Genomic DNA, 22,953 nt, shown 5'->3' on the forward strand with positions numbered 1-22,953 from the left:
GATACTATCATCATGGGTGTCCCATTTTCATTTCACTTCCCATCAGCCCCAAATGTGTGTACACTTCATTTCTGTAGTGGTAATAAAAGGCTCAACAGAGACAGCAGTCATGTTGTTGTCAAATGGAAATACTGTCCCATCAACAAACATATAACTATAATGTTGATAATTATGTGACATGTCATCAGTGTCAGTGTCCTGTGTTTAAGTACTTTAATTTATTAAATTAGTCATTTTCTGTAATCACGTGATACATATTTTACCGTAAAGTGCATCATCACAGTTCACCTTTATTTTTCCCTCTTCCTATTGCACTGAAGTCCATCACATCCTGTGGCGTAGCTGGGAAAACATGCTGTCAGATTAAGTTTATATTTCTGAGGAAGTAGTGATGTTTGAAGCCCATGAACATTAAAATCAATCTATTTCAAATTCATCTACAGTAGGCTGTATCAGTAACAGGACAAAACAATCTCATCAAGTACATCAAAACTAAAAATAAAACTACAAAGCAAGTAGCTTATGTGCAACAAAATGAACACTACGCTGATTAAAACTCAGATCTCCTGCTCTGGACACCTGACTCCACTCTCCCAGTTACTCTGATCCTCCAGGAAACAAAGCAATCCTTTGTTTTCGATTCCCTCTCCTTTTTTTTATTTTTTTATGTTTTTTTTGAATTACGCTAAATATTCATGTTATGTTAAGTACCTCCACCCTCAGAGGCTAGTAAAGGTGCAAATTCAATTTGACATAATAACAAAATGAATACATGCTCTGGGTTTTCTGGAAGCTTCAGTTGCAGGCTGTCACTGAACCACGGCGAAATGACCTGTAAGATATAAAGGACAATAAAATCATGGCATTTTATGAGAGCTCAGTGGGGTGCGTGATTATCTCCCCTCTCTCTTAACTCTTATTGTTTGCTCTATCTTGCATTTTCTCTTCATTATCTTTTCTGCTGCCTCTCTGATCTCTCCAGCACCGTCATTTTCTCCCTCTCTGTACATCTTTATCTGTCTAACACTTTGTCTTCTGAGTAGTGTCACGGGGACGTGTGAGCATGCATGGCTCTTAAATTCTGGTTATATGGTGGCAGCACTGGTTATTTTGCCAAGACAATGCCAATTGTATGCTGGGTATTGCTTCGTGTTTTGGAGAAGGACAAGAAGAACAGGGCGTCATCAACATAGCCATTGGTTAGTTGTTTATGATGGAGTGAACACATCTGATCCAGGTAACCAGCAGTGGGTAGTGCAGGGATAGTAAGCAAACAAGCAGGGCGGGGGGGTTGAGTTACTGTGTTTGGGAACCACTTAGTATAGCAATGAAAAGAAAAGCTGTCTGAGCTGGGCTGCGAATGAGAGAACCCAGTGGAGAGGAGGATCAGTGTTTCAGGGTCAACTTTCCCTTGTCATAACTTGCCTTGTCTGGCTTACGACGACGCTGTAAACTGATGGCTGCAGAAGCTGCTTTTCTGATAGGCCCTCTGCGAGGCCCAGCAGAAAGTAGACTGCAAGACTGATTCTGTTTTAACCTCTCCATAATAACCTGGTTTGGGAATCTCTCAAAGAGGAACAGCAAAGGACTACACTGATACCACCATCTTCTAAAGGACATGTTTATTGTGTTAATGTTATGTGCTCTTTGTTAAAGCTTGTGTTTTTACCCCCTCAGGGAAATAAAATTTGTAGTAAAAGTTGTAGTTAATGTCAGAACCCAGGGATGTGACATCGATGGAGAACAGAATTAGTTATGATTAGTATGAAGGCATACAAATAGATTCAATGTGAATCTGATCTCAGGCCACCACGTGGTGCAGATGTGGTATAAAAAAATCACATTTGGTTTGTTCACACTTACATCAAAAATTTGATCTGAATCACTTGAATGAAAATCAGATTTAGGCCACTACAGATGTAACGTGAACGTGGTCTAAATAAACGATTCCCTCACGTTATTTATATAGATGTCACCTTTAGAGCCTCATTTTGCAATGTGTTTAACTATATCTATAATTATTATAACAAACTATCAAAGATCCCAATCATGAATCCAGTAAACTTAGTGTTGATACATGCAACAACTCCAGTGTGAAGCCTCAGCTTTCAGGGTAACTGATGAACAACGCCTCATTTCCAAGATCCCAAAGGCTTCAGGAGCAGCAGAAAATCTGTAAGTGTGTCACGACTCGAGGCTCTCACTTTCAGTCTTTCTTACTATAAATGTATGACTTTTGCATATGCAGTACATTTAATCACAGCTATTTCAACTGGCTTGCATTTGTGCTGGAAGTTGTTATTGCTTTGTTGCTGCCGTCTGCAATTGGAGCAAGAGTTTATTTAGAATCACGTATGAATACCAACAAGAGTGTGGTTACACACACATACAGTACATACTCTCCTCATACACACACAAACAATATTGCAAATCACAAGAAGCCTGTCTAAGTCTGAGGCTGCTGCCTTTTTGTCTCCTTGTTGTAATTGATTTAAGCAGAATCCCAGCTGGAGTTAAGAATTCATCAGGCAAAGTCTTCCTGTTTTTCACTGGATTATAATTGAATGTAAACAAAAATCCACCTCAGAAGCTTCTGGGTGTCTTAGTTAGCACTTCCTTTAATAATGTCTGACAAGTCATTATGTTGTTTCATTAAGTTTTTGCTCCTGTTGGTTTTCTTGTTGTTAAATATACACAAGCAGTGAAGTGTAACATCTTTGACATTGAATTGTTCAGTGACACTATGAAGCTATACATTGAAGCAAATGCATTATTCTTAATTATTTGAAATATAATATAAAAACGTCAACTCAGCTCCAGAAAACTATGGTTCTAACTGGGCATAATTACATCAATGTAATAATGTTATAATTATGTTGTGATGCAACATGTTTCTTTTGAATAAATTAAGTTCTACATTTATTAACAGAAAGCAAGTTAACAAAGATTGCAGGTTTAGTTTTATTGACATTTACATTAAGGATTATTAAGGAGCCAATATTATGTAAAATTCACTTTTTGTTCATCAAATGCTGTGAACGCCTGAAATCAGAAAACCTTAACATAAATATAAATCTGAATGTTCTTGCAATGCAAGAGCAGATATTTATGCAGAAAACAAAAACTGTTAGATATCATGGCATACATATATGTTGTATTTAATTGAATTGTGATTTGGGAATTCGAGTCATGAAAAAAGCAGGACTATTAGCCAACACCTAAACTCTGATTGCACAGTACAGCCACTGTGTGACTACAGGTCAGGTTGTGATTGTACTGGGCAGGTTCCAGCTGTGAAGGTGAGTATCTGTGTGTGAACAGGATCAGACCTAACTGAAAAGAGGTGACTTTTCAGCAAAGTTTCCATAAATTAACAAATGTTAAAATAAAAATGTGCAGTCACTAGCTTCCTGTGGACAGTGTCCAGTATGGTTTGCACCAGCCAGAGAGTCACCACACTGGAACGAAGTAAACTAGGTCAGACAGCCTAAGAACAGATGACTATAGGACTGAAGGCACATACTTAGAGTGGCAGGTTGAGTACTTATTGAGCCTGGATGATACAGTGCCACACTATTTTGTCACACATGAGAGTGAAACAGAAACATGCTGAAAACTGACAGATGACTTGCTGTAGACACCTCTACCTCTCCTCCTGACACTCTCTACTCAGACAGACAGTTGTAACAGATCAACTAATTAAATGACTAAGTAATAGAGAGTAATGGAAGAATCTACTGCAGCAAACCCAACCTACCTAAGGTCACATTCAGACAGACCACAGTATTAAATAATTAATCTCAGCTCTGTCATCACTTCAGTGAGATCACAGCACAGATCCAGCTGACTGAAAAAGTGACCCAGTAAGTCCTAAAACAATATTCAATAGGTGAAAGCTACATTATTGTTTAATCTAAACGTCTAAAACTTGGTGAATCCTGAATAATTGAGCTTTAGGTTTGATCAAACACTCAGTTGTCTTTAACTCAGATGTTGATTTTTGCCGAGCGTCATGTCCCTCTATGCTTTGAAGTTCTCCAGCTATCTGTGACTCTGACAAATAATGGACGTAACAGACTAAGCCATACTAGCAGGGCTACACACTGTTGATTTCTCATTTTCACAGAAGGTCATGTTCCAGTTTATTTTTTATAATTGTGCATGGCCCCAATAAATTCAGTTTTCAATTCAATTCAGTTTTATTTGTATAGCGCCAATTCACAACAGGTATAACAAGTTATCTCAAAGAACTCTACAGTGTAAGGTTTAAGACCTTACAGAGAATATTTATACAAAAACAATTATAGAGAAAACCCAACAATCCCATTTGAGCAAGCTTTAGGCAACAGTGGAGAGGAAAAACTCCCTTTAGAGGAAGAAACCTCCAGCAGAACCAGGCTCATAATGGGCGGCCATCTGCCTCGACCGGTTGGGGTGAGTGGAAAGAGAAGAGAGAAGAGAACAGCAGGCAATAAGACAACAACAAGCAGCAAGAACATTGGGCAGATGAACTGGATTCTGGAGATGTACAGCTCCAGGCCGAGGATACCTGCAGAAAAGTACAGAGAGAGGGAGACAGAGAGGAGGAAACACAACTAAAAGAGAGAGAGAAGACACAAAGTTAATGACATGCAATGGTGGCATTTAAATAGATAGAGGAGAAAGGAGAGAGGAGAGGAGCTCAGTTTATCAGTAGAGGTCCCCCACCAGAATAACCTATAGCAGCATAACTAAGAGATGGTTCAAAGTCAATGTAATGTATAAATGCAAAACCCAATAAACCTGCAGTAACATCAGTATTTAGGTTCACACAGCACAGAAGAAGCATTTAAATTTTTATTTAAGTTTATTTTTGAAGTTTTATGTTATTTAAGTTTATTTTAGTTATTTATTCATGTCAAATTAAAGTTTAGAGTTACCAATTAAGCAATTGAAAATGTGGGAGGAAACCGGAGGACCCGGGGTAAACCCACGCAGCCATGATGATTACATCATGACTGCCCATAAAGAAACACTGCTGCAAACAACACGGTTTGTGAACACAGCTTGGTGTGCCTCTGAGACACGTGGTGCTGACTAGTTATTGGTCTGGTCTGTAAATGTCGTCTTGTCTTTGGACAGGACAGCATTCACAGACCAGACTATCTCTGGACCTGTGCTGCTGACTCCATGTTTCAGTGCACTGAGACATGGAGTCAGCAGCACGGGCATCAGAGTGCCATGAGTCGGCACACGTGCGCAGGTGCAGCTGTGTTCACTAAGTGCTGTTTGCAGCAGTGTGAAGAGGGGGATAGAAACGGGAAAGAAAAGAAAAGAGAAGCAAGTGAAAAGGAAAATGGTGGAGACTGAAGAGAAAGGAGAGAAATGTTAGAGGGGGTGAAGATGAGGGAGGTAAAGAGGAAAGAAGAGAGAGACGCCTGCAGGTCCAGTTGACTTCAGACTTCAGAAATGCAGATGTAACCTCTTGGTCCACGACTTCTTCTCCTTCTTCCTCTTCTTCTCCTCCTTGTTGTCCGGTGTTTTCTTGTCCTTTTTAGAGGTGATAAAAAAAAATCAAAAAGCAAAAGGTTAAAAAACTGTGAGAAGAAGTCTTTATATCAAAGACGTTTTGGTTTATTCCTGAAGAGGTTTCAACATTAAACAGTAGACTTGAATAAAAAATTAAGAACAAACAAGCCCAGCTACTTTAATACATCACAAAGTCTTCATACTCTACACAGGTCTGCACCATGAAACTGCACTGATGTCACTGAATTTCAACCTTACCTTTGTGAAAATGTTGCAGATGAAACCCCACAAGCCTTTCCTGGTCTTTCCCTCTGTGGTCCTCCCAGAGGTGGTAGGTAGGGTCATGTCGTCATCCTCCACATGGTCTTGGAGACTCAGTGAGACTGGTTGGATCCTCTGTTGTCTACTGAACCACATCGGCCACAATGTCTGCTTCCTCTTGGTGTTTCTATGTGGCGTTGTTGTTGTTGTTGTTGTTGTTGTTGTTGTTGTTGTTGTTGTTGTTGTTTCTTCCTTTCTGCTGACGGTCGGTTCCAAATCTTTCTGTGTCACAATCCTTCTCCTCACTGCATTAGCTCGTCCAGTGAGGAAGGATTTCATCGTTGTAATAGCTCCTGCCAGTGTCTTCTCTGATGTTCTTTTTTTTGACCTCTGGGATGTGGGAGGTGCAGTGGTGCTGCAGGATCCACCGTCCACTGAGGCTTGTTTGGCGACTGATAGTACAGAGTTGACCTCGTGCAGTACCTCAGCCTCCATTGCCTCTGTAAATTCAGGTGAGATCCTTACAGGGGTGTCTGCACCGAGGACCTCACAAACAGCCTCAGTAAAGGAGCTTTCCACCAAACTTTGGAGGTTGCAGTTGAAAAACTCCATCAGGTGCTGTGAGGAAATGGGCTTCTTAAGATCAGAGGTGTCAGATGTGACAGTTGACTGATGGATTGACAGGACGAATGCGATGACTGAGTTTGAGATGAACCTCAGGATGTCCATGCACATGTCAAGCAGTTTCTCCTTCACATCATTATTGTACACCCCTTCACTTACTTCCCTCCACTGTCTAAAAGGCAAGAAACAAAAGGTTAAACATGGAGATAATGTTCCTAAAAGTTTTCAGTGTATTCAAGCTTCCACTGGAATTTTGGTAAGGAGATAGAAAACCTACTCTTCAGTGAGGCAGTGGAAAAATCTCTGGATTATGGGAGAAAGGACACTGGAAGGAAGTTGCTCTTCATCTGCTGATTCAGCTTCCTCATCACTTTGTTCCTCATCTTCTGAGGTTCCTTCTGGAGGTAAATATATTTCCATGACGCGGTCTTCGATGTTTTCTGCAGAAGAATCTTCAAGTGGCTCAGTAAATAGTTGATGTAGATCAAAATCCTCATCCTGCTCCTCTTGACCCTTGTAAAATTTAAAGAAAAACAATTTGAGGAAAAGCACAAATCAGCAACAAATGAGCAAATTTAGCTGAAGTGAAATCAAAGTTTAGTGATCTTACTGTCAATTAACATGTAATCTTACTTTTAAAAGGTTGGGCATGTGCTTGGATTTTGGAGACACACTTTTTTCCTCTGCAATGTCGTCCTCCAGGCAGTTTGCAGCAAGCTTTTTATGCTGCTTTTTGCCAAAGCGTTTGTTCCATCCTCTCTTCATGCTTTTAAAAAACCTCTTTCTGGTGAGGCGTGAAGAGGAAGCTGATGAAGGCAACTTAGTGGAGAGGCTGGAGGTTGGTTCTTCCTTGTCTCGCTCTTTCTCCAAATTATCTGGATAAAGAGGACTTTCAGTAGTGGATCCTCCAGCCTCAGTCTTGTCCAAATCTTCTTTGTCTTCAGTTGTCAGGGCCTCGGAACTCTGAGAGGAGTGAGAGATCAACACCTCATCTACTTGACTTTGTGATGGAAACACGTCAGTACAAGCAGGAGGTGTGAGGTTCCTCATCTCCTTCTCAGTAGTTTCCTCTTGCTCCATAACCAGACTCAGAGAAATGGAGCTCAGATTCAGCTTCTTACGCTGCTTTTTGCTGAACCGTTTCTTCCATCTTCTCTTCATGCTTTTAAAAAGCCTCTTTCTGGTGGGTCGTGAAGAGGAAGCTGATGATGGCGACATGGTGGAGAGGCTGGAGGTTGGTTCTTCCTTGTGTTGCTCTTTCTCCAACACATATAGATGAAGAGGGCTTTGAGTAGTGGATCCTCCAGCCTTGTCCAGATCTTTCTCATCTTCAGTCAGTGGAGATTTTACTAGTGTTTCCACCTGGGGACTTTCAGTTCTGGATCCGCCAGTCTCACTCTTGTCCAAATCGTCTTTGTCTTGATTTGTCAGGACCTCGGACTTTTGAGAAGAGTGATGGATCAACACCTCAACCACCTGACTGGGTGGTGGAAATGAGTCAGTGCAGGCAGGAGGTGTGAGGTTCCTCGTCTCCTTCTCTGTAGTGTCGTCTTGTTCTATAACCAGATTCAAAGAAGTGGAGCTCAGATCCACTTCAGAAAGTCTGGCTACATGCTGCTGTGAGCCCTTCTTGCTCCTCCTTCTGCAGCAGCTTGTCTTGCATATTGACTGTAGCCTTTTGTATAATGACTTGCCAGAGGTTCTCTTGGCTTTTCTGGCAAATCTAGTGGATGCCCGTGTCCTGACAGCTTTAAAAGTCTGCTCTATCCAGGTATCTTTGTCGATCGTCTGGGCTGTGATGCCGGTGGAAGATGAAGCAGCAGAAGCCGGTCTGTGTTTGGAAGTGTACTCTTCGTCCTGGGACATGGCTGCAAAGTTGATTTCTTTGTTGTCCTCATCCCAGTTTTGCTCAGCAAACATTTTTCGCTGAGCAAAAAACGTCTCCAGGTACTGCTCCACCTTCTGTTCGACCACAGAGGTTGAATCAGAGTCGTCTTTTTGAGATGTGGCACGTTCCTCTGCATCCCAGCGGCGGATTAACTGCATCAGCTCATTGAGATCTGAAGCAGCCTTTTGGACCACCTCTAAGGCAAGCTCATCAATGTTGTCTAACACCATGGTGCTGGAAGCTGAAATCCTAGTGAAGAAACACAAGTCGTGAAATTCTTAGCTGTGCTGTCAGTCACGTAAATAAATGTGATGGACTCGTTAGTAAAAGCATTTTAATGTGTGTCAGTGGCTTCCTCTGTGGTGCTGATTTATTTTTCAAATAGTCTCTTGTATTTACTGCAGCAACATCAACATGACAACTTTTTAGCAACCTATAACTTGATGTAAAATAGGTAAATAATAAAATGCAACCAGAGCTGAAACTTTAGTTACACTGTAAACATGACAGGTTTCTTCCTTCTGTTAACAGCCGCTCAGCAAGAACACTTACATTTCTTATTTAACTTTCTTTTGAATTTTCTTTTGAAACTTTCTTTTCATTATTACCAGTAACCATAAGGATTAATAACAGCTTGTCCACTAATGGTTCATTTCTCATAGCTAGATCAGCAGCTTTTGTGCTAAACTAGAAGTCACAGTGTAGGACTTTGAATAAATCCCATTTTTCATTAACTTGACTCAGTGAGTATAAAGAAAAACTTACTTTATTTTGAAAACATATAATCAACCACAAAAAAGATTTTCTTACATTACATCACTTTAAAGAAAAAGAAATGCCTGTCTCTCACAGAGTAAAGGAGGTGCCCTTTGACACCTGTGACAAATATAAGCTCTTGTTACCACACACGTTATGTTTGGTGAAGTTTGTTCAGATACAGTATCCTGAATGTATAGTTTTCATCTGTTCTCTGTGTAAAGCAGATGAACAGATGCTGTCAATCACTGAATAAACTCACTAACATTTGACCTTTTCAAGTTTTCAGTTGTGCAAATTGTGCTAAACTAGAAGCAAGTTAACGTCTTAGCTGCAAACTAACATGTAGTGATTCTTGTGGAAAGAGCATTTACCTGTCTGTCTTCAGGCTCCTGGCTTTATTTGTTGTTTTTCTTGTACTCTTCTTCTCCTCTTGTCTCTTTAAACACTCTGGTTTCAGGTTTTGTCAGTGTGTTTTTGTCTGGTGATGAAAAGTTTAGCACAGATACTGTGTGTTTTCTCTGTGGATCTGAAATCTGAACTGAAACATGGGTCTGTAGAATCCTCACACACTGACGTCACAGACCTGAGAACTGAACACTTCCTGTGTTCTAGAAGCTTCAGAACCTTCACAGCTACTTATCAATAATATTTGTATTGATTCATCTTCACACTTTTCTCTGTCTGTTTTTGCCCAGTTCATATTAAAAAGGACAATTGTTGGTTTACACAACTGATTTGATGGGTTGACAGATAATATGGCAGAGAGTTCAGTCAGTCCTACAGGAAAGACTGTCTGACAGTCCAGACAGTGTAAACCAGTCCTGATAGTCCCATTTTCATAGTATGAAGACAACTCATATTTGAAACTCACTCAGTTAGTTGTATACTTTTAGAAATAAAGAAGCTGAATTTATTATTATTAATTCCCATTTAAAGAAGCAGAGAAACCAGTGATTTACAGTCAGGAAGACTCAACACAGAAATATGGAGTGTATGAATGTTTTGTTATGTACTGAAATGTATAAGTAATCTTGGCTTCATTCTACACCTGTAAAACATTAATAATGCTTAATTAACACACATTAATAATGTTTGCAACAGGCCCCTGACAAGACAAAGAAATGTGAGAGAAATGTTTGAGCGAAGGTTTACCGGAAAGCTAAATAGTAATTCTGGTAGCAATTTACAGCTTAGAAATAACAGTAGGAATAACAGGGTAATATTTGTCAAATTCTTTGGAAGTAATAGAGCAATGATCAGGTAATGATGCAATAATAAGAAGGTAAGTGGTTATATTTTAGTAATAACAAGGCAATAGAAGGTTTTGGTTTGGTGATAACAACTTAACTTGGTTATTGTACTAATAAAGATCATCTTAAATTCATATCATGGTGGTAATGTAAAGATGAATAAAAAGAGCTGTACAACAAGCAGCAGTGAATGATAAGTTTAATGAACTAGAATCTTGTGGTGCTCTTCGGAGCACTTGGCAGTGATCAGTCTGAGTTTCTGGCTGATCACGCTACTCTGTCCAGCCACTGAGTGAGTGGGAGTGGGAAACCTCTCAGATGGGTCGAAGGTCGAGACACATGCTCCATCTCATGCAGCATCACTCCCAAACTGCTGCAAATAGGACACATTCAATCTGTGGTAAAATCCATTCTCTTTCTTAGTATAATTGTTACTTCTCCCATCGTCACCGTTGTTCACAGTGTGTGTGTGTGTGTGTGTGTGTGTGTGTGTGTGTGTGTGTGTGTGTGTGTGTGTGTGTGTGTGTGTGTGTGTGTGTGTGTGTGTGTGTGTGGGCGAGAACAGGTGTTTCCTCATTTTGCAGCTCTCCACTGACCTTAAGAAAAATGACTTTACTTGTCCTGATATCAACAGCTCACACACACAGATTGTTCAGATATGTTTTGCCCTTGTTATTTATATCTTCCTGACTCATGGTTTCTTCCATTGTTCAAAACTGTACATGAGAGGTCTGATATAGCCTGAAAAAGCAGAAACACTCTGTTACTGTTGCACATTTGGTGCTATTTTAATACGGCCTTAATGGGGACAATAACCAGTGTTCCCCTCTGTGACCCTCTGTGAGGGTTTGAATACAGACACTGATTATATCACTGCTCCCACTGTGCTGTGTGTGAATATGTTTTTATTATAACGTTGTAAACCACTACATTCATTGTCTCTAAACAGTAGAGCGTAGCTACATTGTTGTAAAGTACAAAGTTTAAAAAGGAGAACATGGAAATAGTGCTCATTAAGATTTCAAAAAGAGTCTGTGGTATAAAGACATGAAAAGGCTGTTGTTGTGAGGAAATGGCTTTCAGTGGACCCAACCAACAGGTTAAAAGGTTTAATGATAAAATTAAGGTGGACAATGATGAGGTATTGTTAGGAATAATAAGCCTCCTAAACAGCAGGAGTGCTTAGCAGAATCCACAGAAGAGACAGGCAATGAGACCAGGAACCAGAACGGGTTCAGAATGCTTCTGATAGGTGAGGTACGTGGAAGGTAATGAGGGTCCGGAGAGGGAGGAACCGGAAACCAGAGTAGTCCAGGGGCTGGTGGAAAGTGTGTCTGGAATGAGGATGACTAAAGTAGGTCTCCTTCATGTGATGTGGCTGCAGGAGAGAGGAAAGACACTGCTGGGGAGAAGGTTAGCAAATGAAAACAACAGATAGATGCTGGTAAAAGTGGAGAGTATCCTGAATGAGTCAAAATTCAACATCCAAATGGGTGTTGGTGAAGGTCCACAATGTAAAAGGAAGAGTCTAGAGCCAGAAAGAGAGATTAGAACAGGACAAAAGCACAATCAGAACCAAGAGGGGAAAGACAAAGAGAGTCCGGAGCCAGGAGTCAGTAACCAGAGAATAAACCAACTCATGAATTTGCAGGGGACAGAGGCAGGAAAACAGGTCCAGGGCCAAATCAGAGTCAGCTCCAGTAATCCAAACCAAAGCGAGGTCGGGGACGGCACCAGAGCGTCATCACTGCAAAGCGGAAAAACTGACTGAGGGAGAGGAGCTGCTGATACAGGAAGTGGAGCACAGGTGAAACCAATCAGGCAGCTGATTACTGAAACTGGAAAAGTGCAAAAACATCAGGACAGGAAGTAGGCAGACAAAATAAGAGCTGGGAACTGGAAAAGAAGCTGGAGACCATGACACTGGTGTGGGATAATACCGCACTCTCAGCCAATGCTTCTGACACAGATAAATGAGGAGTTTTGGTTTCCACAGGATGGGTGACTCAGTGCAGGCACGTGCAGGGCGGCCATATGTGGTCTGTCAAATAGTTTTCCAGCTTGTCCAGAACTTCCCTAAAAGCTTGTCCAGGCAGCAGAGAGAGGTGTGTCCCCCACCATAGGTGAGGACAGGAAGACGAGTGTGGGCTGCCAGAGGCTAATACTAAGGGAAACAGGAACACATCTTTGTGGAGACTGTGTTCCTGCTGGGATGTTAATGTCTGGAGTCTGACTAACGTTACTCTTAGCAGTGTTCACAGACTGAACCATATCCTCTACAGTATATGAAGGAACAGGAAGCTTTTGAAATGGTAGTAAGGTATTTATGACCTCTATATAACCAGCAGGAGTCACTAATAACTTTAACAGCCTAATAATTAAAGCACATAAATTAAATGATAAATGCTGTGTAGTGTTGTGAGCTCGTGTCAGAGGCCTCAACTAGAGGGCCAGAACATCCTCAACAAAATCAGTAGCTTTCTCCACGATGTCATGTCTGTTTAGTACAGTATGTGTGCCCTATCAGGACTCAACTCTGCCAATAAGCAGTTTTGCCACTGATATGACTCACTGCTTCTCAGAGCACATGTCATTTAATGAGTTAATGAGCCCAATTTCTCCTTGGTGTCTTTGTTTTGTGTTATTTGCATTGTTTAATATTTGTCATAGTGGTGATATTAAAAAATATATTTGCAGTTTAACTTGTGCTTTCTTGGCTCGGCAGACAATAATTAACATTACTGAAAATAGTAGAACCGTATTGTAGATAAATGCTAATCAGCATTGCAAAGTAGTGCCAGTTCACTCACCTTGTTTGGCCTTGCCTTACTGTATATAATAATTCTATATTATGATGAAAAAACAGGACCCACAGGTACCTCAGGGTTTGGGCCATGCTGACATTTAGAAATGTTCAGGTTTAGGTAGTTCAGTGAGGTAGGTCAAACTTAAAATCACAACTTAACAAAGATGAGATAAGATAAGATAAGATAAGATAAGATAAGATAAGATAAGATAAGATAAGATAAGATAAGATAAGATAAGATAAGATAAGATAAGATAAAGCTTAATTGTCATTGCACACTTACTACAACAGTACAACGAAATTGGGAACTGTCCCACATTGGTGCAAAGAGAGAGAAGATAACAACAAAATAATAATAATAATAATTATAAACTTACAATTACCTTTCATACAAAATAAAAAAAAAATCAAAATCTATTTTAATATAGCCCTCCTAAGACAGCGGGTGCTGTAGAGGTCCTTCAGTGAGGGAAGAGGGGGGTCAACGATCTTTTGGGCAGTGTTTATGACCCTTTGTAGCACCTTCTTGTGTGCCATGGTGCAGCTTGAAAACCACACGGAGATGCAGTATGTTAGCACACTCTCAATGGAGCAACGGTAGAAGGCAACCAGCAGCTCTCTCTTCAGGTTGACCCTCCTGAGGATCCTCAGGAAGTGAAGACACCTTTTTCATAACCTCTGAGGTGTTTGAGCTCCGTTGGAGGTCTTCATCTATGTGCAAAGCTAGGTACTTGAAGCTTGGCACCCTCTTCACACACTCCCCATTAATAAGGATGGACTGCAGATCTGACTTCTTCCTCCTGAAGTCTACAATCATTTCTGTGGTTTTTGCAGTGTTTAGGACCAAGTTGTTGTCCGCACACCACCCCACCAGCCTCTGGAAACTGCAGTGAGTCGAGTGTGGGTGGGAGGTACAGTAGGACATAATGTGATGTCGGACCAGCTTGTTAAAACACTTCATTATGACAGGTGTCAGAGCTACTGGTCGCTAGTCGTTGAGGCTGCTGATGGAGGTCTTTTTAGGCAGCGGGACAATTGTGGCTGATTTCAGGCATGGTGGGATGTAGGACTGAGACAGTGAGTTGAAAATGTTGGCGAAGACCCCAGCCAGCTGGTTTGTGCATTCCCTGAGGACCTTCCCAGTCACACCGTCCGGTCCAGCAGCCTTCCTGGGGTTCACTGCCCTCAGCATACACCTCACTTCGTGCTCCTGCACTGTGAGACTGGAGCTGCTGCAGTCTGATGTTTGGGCTTCAGCTGTCCCAGGTCTTTCCACCTCGAAGCACGTACAGAAGTGGTTTAACTCCTCTGCGAGCACGACATCACCCATAGCCGTCATGGTGTTGCAGGACTTGTGGTTGGTTATTTTCATTGCAGTTCAAAATATGAACACACCAAACACATAAATAGACGACTGGAGAACTGTTTGATTTAACAGATAGATGCAACAGATGTTTCAGCCTGTAGGCCTTCCTTGGTGTGAAACACAAGAACCACTGCACAAAATCAACTGCATAGGGCTCAGGTCAGGTTCAGACTTTAAATACAATGTGCACGTCAGGTTCAGGTCAGGTTCAAACTCTCAATCTTATGTCAGAATTATGTGGCCCAATCGAATCACAAACACAGAAGAACGCTGAGGAAGCTGAGGAAAGATGAAGCCAAACTTGATTTGTCATGTTTTAAACCTATCACCATTTCTGTCTGTGCAGCAGTGTGTGTATGAACAGTTTCAAATGAAGATTGTTGAGGAGTAGTGGACCAACTGACTGACAATAGCATTCATCGGGCCTCACAGCTAACAGCACAGGCAGTAATGAACATAAAAAACAGATCAAAGTGATATTTGTCCATGGCCTCCTTCATTGCCAAAGTAGGCACAGGAATCCTTCTGGGAACACAGAGGAAGAAGGACACTCAAATGAGGTCTCTAACTGCTAATTAGCTCCTGATAGATCTTTGTGTGTATGGTGATAGGAAAACCAGCTGCTCCTTTTTTCATATCAGCCATCAAGTTGAAAGCAGCTGCAGATGAAAGAGCAAATCAGGAAAGCCAGGCGTTTGATCCTTAAAGGCATGGTCCACGCTGTCTGTGCGTCTGCGTCCAGTAAGAATTAAAGGGCAGCGCTGAAGGAAGTGCTTGTTTTTCTTACTCCATATCTCTCACAAAGCAAGAAGCGTCATGTACTTCAAACCTCCATCACAGAGTGGAGGCAGCAGTGCTGCAGAGACAGGAATAGATGTGGCGCCAATCAACTCATTAGAATAATTATAACTTTCTCCGGAGCTGTCACATGGGATTTGACCCTCAGATTCTACTCTGAGAAGCCTCAAATAGCCAGTTGTTATATTGCGCCTGCTGCTCACAGATTCCAGACAATATCTAATAAGATGACATGAAGAGCGAGTTCCTATGATGTCTTCAGGCATTTTGTCTGAATATATGACTTAAAATATCCAACTGCTGTCAAGGAAGAAGACAAGGAATCAGATCCAAGGGTATGAAAATGGTTGGCCCGAGAAATTTCATATAGGGATGCATGTTAATAGGCACTATAAATGTTTTGTATTTCCTTTCTCAGCTTTAAATCAATAGTTAAAACCAGACCTTCGTCTCTGCTTATGACCCTTTCTGTGTTTGATGCTTCTGGGAAAGAAAAACAGATATACAGCACAGTTTGGTGCTTTAGGCTGTGGTTAATCCATCTTTCTGCTGACCTCGGAAGAGGTTTTGGAGATACAGCAGGAAGCAGCAGTGATATTATTAATGTCTGCCCTGCTGACTATGTGAAATGGGTCCCACAGTAGACTTTGGTTTGAAAATATGAGCTTCAATTAAATTAAAAAAAAGGTGCAGGCAGTGGTGATGTTTTAGAGCTTTTATTAACTGTGGGCTTGATTAAGTTAACTGAAGACATATATTTATTAACCAATCCATCAGTAATAATACAGTTTACTATACCATATGTAAGGATTACTACACCATCCACTGCAACGTTTCAACCACTAACATGTGAAGTGAGTTACACTGATTGCCTCAGTTCAATGGCTGTAAGTGGACAGTGGGCACCTCCTGCGGGTGTTTAGTGTTTGCAGTGGTTACAACACACCAAAAACCAGTGACAGTGAGTCATGGGTGCCCAAGGCTCATTGATACATATGGGGTGTGTCTCGTCTGACCCACTACTAAAGCTACTGTAGCATAAATGGCTGAAAAAATGAATGCTATGATAAACAGGTGTCAGAACACAGTGCGTCGTAGCTTGTTGCGTATAGGGTTTGACCCATAGCTGCACCCCAACACAAATATGCATGTGAATAAGATGTGGCAGGCTTGTCTACAAATGTGTGGTGTTTATACAAAAGTATACTACAGCACCCACATCTGCACTGCAAAAATTATAACACTGCTGTTGTTCACTTAATGCAAAGTTTGTCTTTCAGATACCTTAAAGTTTGTAAGGCACTGATTTAGCTTTAATTTTAGACATTGATCAAAGGTTTTTTTCGTTTGACCAACTGACTCCTTAGCCATATGTTGAAGTGTCCCTGGACAAGACACTGAACCCCCAAAATGTCCTCAAAACCTCAGCTACAGAGATTGCACAAGCCAGTGTACTCTGGGTGCCGGTCCCAAGCCTGGTGCAAAACTGTGCAGCGTTGTGTCAGAAAGACCATCCAGCGTAATACCTCAAACTCCTGCCATAGACACCCTGCTTGGTTAATGTGTTACTACTTTAGGCACATTATATTTGTTAATACTCTTGACTTGAGATGAATATCAGATAATGTTTTATTACAAGTTAATGCAGAAAACCAATGTAGAAAGGGGGAAGCTATTAATTCACTTTGTATTCCAATACTGCACCCTCATCTGATATTGTATCTTCCAGCTTCTGACTGACTGAAAACACCTGATCTATAAACAAGCAAGACAGAGGTCCTTGAGGATTAGAGCTGGGAACCTCTGACCTACACATTGCCTATTGCTGACCCCATATGGGTCATTTCCTCCCTCAATTTGTTCTTCAGACAGTCCCCAGGGATTTGTGCAGATTTAACAAAGTGCAGTCACAAAGTGCAGAATAAAGATTATGTCACTTGACTTATGCTCCTCACAGAACTTCCTCATCTCAGACATCTTCTTAGGACGTCTGGTGTGAACTGATTTCTTTATGTCAATCCACAGCATCTCTACTGGGTTGTTGTCTGGGCTCTGACTGGGTCACTCCAAAGGGCGGGTTTTGTGTTAATAAAGTCGTTCTGCATTAGATTTACGTTGAGGTTTCAGGTCATTGTCATGCTGCATCAACCAGCTTCTGCTGAGTTTAAGCTTACAGACTACCACTCTGACATTATCCTCTAGGATACCTAATATACTTGGGAATTAAATTTCCAACCACAATGACAAGCTGACAGCAGTGCTGAGGCAGCAAAGGAGCCACAAATCATGATGCTGCCACCACCATACTTCACTGTTGGGATGATGTTTTTCATTTAGTCATGTAATTGCCTGTAAGGTCTACAGTGCTCCATATATCTAGTCATTTGTACGCAGGTATGCAGGAAATTTTGATTTATGCATTTATGTTAAATATAGATTTAGATTTAATCTAGATTAACAAACTGTGTGTAATTATATGTAAGAACAAAGTTCAGAAAATGCAAAAGCATCAAATTGACAGGCTCCTTGTAAAGAAATCTATTATAATCAGTCAAAGATAGATATACAGCTATACTATAGTGAGTAAAAAAATAGGTCAATCTTAACAAAGCTTGACTTAACATCTGCCTTCTGCTACTTCAGGTCTCTGTTCATGTCCAACCCTAACCCTGCTCATCCCCAGTGCTGCTGATAAAAGAGTAACATTAGACTACAATGTAGATAAGAGACTGATCAGGTATGACTTCTTAATGCAACTCACATCTAAGCTCACTCACCTTTCACAGACTGTTAGGAGGATTAGTGGGAGTAAGGAGCAACACTCCTTTCAGTGCTTACCTGAGATGTCTGTGCTCAGAGAGCTCAGAGAAACAGAAAGTTATAAATGAGCCATCTCACATCCTTCACTCTGAATATGAGCTCTTTCCCTCGTCATTCATTCCTGTGACCAAAAAAGACATCAAATAATAGAAGTCAAATGACATATTGGTGGAACAACACATGGTCACAGACAGTGGCAGTGTTTACAAGAGCGTGGGTAAAATCATCTAATCATTTGATAATTGATCTTAAACTGGTAGCAAATAAGTCATTTCATTGTTTAATTTCAAACCAACTTGCAGCCAATTCAAAGATGCTAGAATACTGGAGGTGTAGCGTGCAGTTTCATGGCACCTGTTAGGTCCTAACAGCTGAAATGTGTATTAGCTGAGAGAACTGTGTAGGAGTCAAGAAATAATTGAAAAAAAGCATAAATAACAGGAAATAGCTTGACTTCTTAGAACATGAGTGCACAATTGACTTACTGTACTATACTGTATGGCTGCTGGGGCTGAGGGTGCTATGCAAGTGAAAAACTAGTAATGTCCTAGTTAAATGTTTTCGGATTCAGTCCCAGCCCTATTCCTGAGATACTACTGGGTATTTGCTGATACTGTGGCTGGTTCAACACTTGTTTACCTACTTTAAACACGCTAAAAATCAATCCACTCTGCCCTGCTTAGCCCTCCCTCTGCTCTGCTATGACCTGCTATACTGTACTCCACAAGGCTCCGCTCAGCACTTGAGGTAGTCATTGTGAAATAACATTAAATGAGAATGTTTCAAAATGAATTTAATTAGTGAGAAAGGTGAGCTTTACTCAAAACGCAGATAAAGCTGCATGCCGGACAGTGCTGGTCAATAAATCTGAGTCAAAGGAGGTTTCAACAGCGCCTCTCTGCATTAAACTGTGTTGCATATCTCCTGTTACATAGTGTTCTTCACCTACATCTTATTCATTTCATCCATAAACTCAAAAGCTGTTGATAATACCTCAGTGTAAAGTCCATAGTTCTTCTACTAGTACATTATGTCCACAATAGTGCTTATTTTGTACATATGGTGGACACGTATATTCTGCACCTTACTGTTTATTGCTGGTTGAATGCTAAACTGCATTTTGTTGTCTTGTACTTGTACACGTGCTATGACAATAAAATTGAATCTAATCTAATCTAAAAGCTGTTAAAAACACATCAGAAAGTGACATGGCACGGTCAGGTGAGTGGCAGTGGGACATTAGGGGTGTTTCCTGAATGACACCATAGTTACTGTCACAAATCTAATTACAGGCTCTTTGATCAATACATACTAATGTGGCTACAGGATTAATTACAGGATTGTAAAAATCAATATAACTAGACAGGAAGAAGGCAGGGGGATGATATTTTATGATCAATCCTACAAATTTGTTTATTCTCGAGCTTAAATCAATGCATTTTTAGGGTATATGCATTATCTTGGAGATGATTGGAGATCACTATCTTTGTCCATGCCTTACATTTCTAGCCGCTCATGTGCTGCTTTGGTTGTAGAAGGACCCTGTGCACTGATGTACACAGCTGGATGCAGCTGCTCAAGTGCACTCAAATGATTGCAGAAACAATCTACAGAAACACGTTTGCAATAAACCTGATGGTGTTATTACTGTTAATAATAATATGAAATCATGCAATCTCTGATGGATCCTAACTCTCTGGCTCAGTTCTTGAGTTTCCTGAGCTTTTGCAGCCTCATATATTTTATGAAGTGAAGCAGAGAGGTGTTATATTGGATACAGAGTCACAGCATGATACTAAATCCAGTGAGTAAAGGGACTTTTACCAGACAGATAAGTTAAATGTGAAGGTAGTGATGCCAGTGGTGAAGTACACACACACACACATACCTTCTGGCTGCCATTCTTTGCTTTTGAAGGGATAATTTGAAGGTATGAGATACTATTCACTGGCTGGCTACAGGAAATTGTCTGCTGTCATCAGGTGGAGGGACACAGCATCCACCTGCTCACCTATTTTGAACTTCCAGTGTCAGTTCCAGTTCCAGTGACTGCCTGTGCCGAGACCCAATTTTATCTCTTGACAGGTGTAAACCAACTTTGAACCCTGTCTTTCTTTTAGCTCTGGTTTTAAGTCCAGATCAAATCAGTGCTATTTCTTGTGTGGAGACATGTGGGTGCGTGTACATGTGTCAGTCTATTACTAATTTGTAATTGTAATTTGTAACCTGTATACAGTCTCTGCTACATGTCACCTCAGTAAACTCTAAAATTGCTAATTGATACACAGGGGAAAAAGTGTATCCAGAGAGCAGAGCAGTAATCACTGTCGGAAAGAAATCCTAAACCATTTGCTGGGACGTTTTCCCAGAGGAACAACATTGAAAACTTGTTTTGTCACAGTCCTGTTCAGCAGTGATGTGTACTGTTGGAGAATCTGCTTCCTTCTGAGTAAACACACGGGATTTTGACTGGAACAACACATCTGTCAAAACTGCTTTATGTTATTTATGGAAAATCTCAGCCTTTGGTAATTGCAAATGACAAAGAAGCTCTCTTGTATAAATGTGGTCCAGACAGCAGAAAAATAACTGCCATCGCTCATGTCTAACAGGAGAGGAATCTATCGACATACTAAGTCAGTATTGAAGAGCTACTGCTGGAAAGATGGGCTAGAAAACATGTAGTGACAAGGCCTGTTCGCCCACACATACAAACAGATAATGTTTCACACACTTTTGCTTTGTGAACAATAAGAAACTCATCAATCAACCTTTCCTACTGGGTCATGAAATTTAAAGTGCTTAGCAGACTTATAATAAGACACTAGGCGCTCTAACCACTCTCACAATCAATGTTTTGGTTCAGACTTTGATTTTTGTTTCATTTTAAATGACCGAGAGTTTGGAAAGTCAGGGGATTTGAGCTTTGTTTTTTTATTTATATATATACAGCATATAGATTCTATTCAAATGGATGTCAAGGTCAGCTGTAGGAGGCTGCAGGCACAGTCAGATGGTGTAGCTGTCAGCTGGAAGCCCGAGTCTGGTTGTCTTGTAACTTAGAGAGGCTGCAGGTCATTGATTTCAAGGCTGGTTGTCAGATGACAGTAGCTGAGGTGTGTGGCTGAAAATTCTACTTTGATCAGTGTTATTTCATAATATAATAGACGAACCCAACACCTGTGGAACCAGCTGAAAGGCTTGAAGGATAAGCCTGAGGATGAAATGCTGCATGTCCAGTAGGAATTGAATTTGAATTTGAGGAGATGTCAGACTGTGACACATTTTTATTAGCAACCTTTTTTACATGTTCAACCATTAATATGCAAACTTGTTACCAAACGTCTATATACTGTAACTACATATAGGTTTTTTAATTTTAGATTTGGTTCCTCTCCTCTTGTCTATCCATTCAAATGCCACTGTTGCATGTCATTAATTTTGTCTTTTCTCTCTCCTGTAGTTGTGTAGTTCTGTCTCCCGCTCTCTCTCTGTCCTTTTCTGCAGGTATCCTCGACCTCAGAGCTGTACACTTCCAGAGTGCAGTTACTATTCCTACCAACCTGCCCAATGTTTTTCCTGCTTGATGTTGTTTTTGTTGCTTGCTGTTCTCCCCCCTCTCCTCTTTCCATTCACTCTAACTGGTCGAGGCAGATGGCCACCTAAACCCGGAAGGAAGTTTTTCCTCTCCAGTGTTGCCTATTGCTTAAATTACTTAAACTACTAAATGTAAAAGTATTCAGTAGTCAGTTTTTCTCTGCTAAAATAGCAAAAACATCCAATCTTGCAGTTCAACATCCAGTTTTGTGACTCCAGTGTTATTAATGATTTTAATGGTTGGGTTCAGACACAGGTTTAAATGCTTTTACCTCAGGCTGCTCTGGTGGGTTTGTCCCTGGTCTGACCAACACCTGAATTACAAGAAAAGCTGATAAGAGGAAACAGAAAAGAAGAAGAAAAGAAATAAAATCCTTTATTATATACTGTAAAAGCATTTGAGTTTAAGAGTTTGAATCATATCATGTTTAATAAATGCAGATATTTACAAATACCTCAACTAAAAAAGGAAAAAACTTAAGAGATGTTTTGGTTCACATTTATTTTATTATTAATGTCACTCCAGAAAACTATTCATGACATCTTGGCTGCGTACTTTAAGGAATCTGGTAATTTAACTGAAAATGCTTCTTTGAGAGAAAAACATGAGCAGCATAGTTTGTCTTTATGACTAATGTTCTGAGTGGTCTCAGTGGTGGTAGAAGCACTTATGACTGAGACAAAGCTGGAAGAGTGTCTCCAGCACATCCCAGTAGCAACATCAGAACTCTGTGTCAAAGGAGGAGCCAAGTGCTAGGTACAGCTAAGATATGCCACACACCCTCAAACTCTCAGGACCTGAGTGTATAGTGCACTTGACTTAAATTGGATTATAGTGGATTATAAACCTCAATATGTTTTTATGCTTCTTTGCATGACATATTGAAGGAGAGAGTGCAGAGTGCATCCTCTCTCCTCCTCCCACCAACTGCCTGTTTCTATCACTCGCTCCACATCCTCCATCCTCATAGTTAGCTGTCCGCCCACCATTCTTTCTCTCGCTCCCTCTTCAGCCTCTCCCAGCTGCTTTGGAATATCATCTGTTATCTCTATTCTTTCCTAGCACGTGTCCTTTTGTTTCCGCCTTTTCCTGCTGTATGCAAAACGCACTAATTCTCTTCTAATCCTCTCCCTTGATGCTTGCTGGTTTTGACTAAGTAATGCACCCAATGGGCTCAATACCTCCAACAAAAAACCCTTTTAATCCAATTTCTTCTGTTCACAATGCTTGTGTCGTCTAAGGCCAGCACCAAGGTCTGTAAGTAACTCAGATGAA

At 40.7% G+C, this 22,953-nt stretch overlaps 1 protein-coding gene across 1 annotated transcript; it reads right to left on the reverse strand.

The window, feature by feature from the left end:
• Positions 1-5,345: 5,345 nt before the first annotated feature.
• Positions 5,346-8,294, reverse strand: LOC113164289. The gene is made up of 4 exons (XM_026363526.1): positions 7,027-8,294; positions 6,671-6,906; positions 5,767-6,565; positions 5,346-5,529 (listed from the first exon to the last, which is right to left on the reverse strand). Exons 1-4 carry the CDS (start codon positions 8,257-8,259, stop codon positions 5,443-5,445), a joined length of 2,355 nt encoding a protein of 784 aa, XP_026219311.1. The 5' UTR covers positions 8,260-8,294; the 3' UTR covers positions 5,346-5,442.
• Positions 8,295-22,953: the final 14,659 nt, after the last annotated feature.

This window comes from Anabas testudineus, chromosome 2 (genome assembly GCF_900324465.2).
Source record: "Anabas testudineus chromosome 2, fAnaTes1.2, whole genome shotgun sequence".
In the NCBI taxonomy this organism is placed as follows: domain Eukaryota; kingdom Metazoa; phylum Chordata; class Actinopteri; order Anabantiformes; family Anabantidae; genus Anabas; species Anabas testudineus.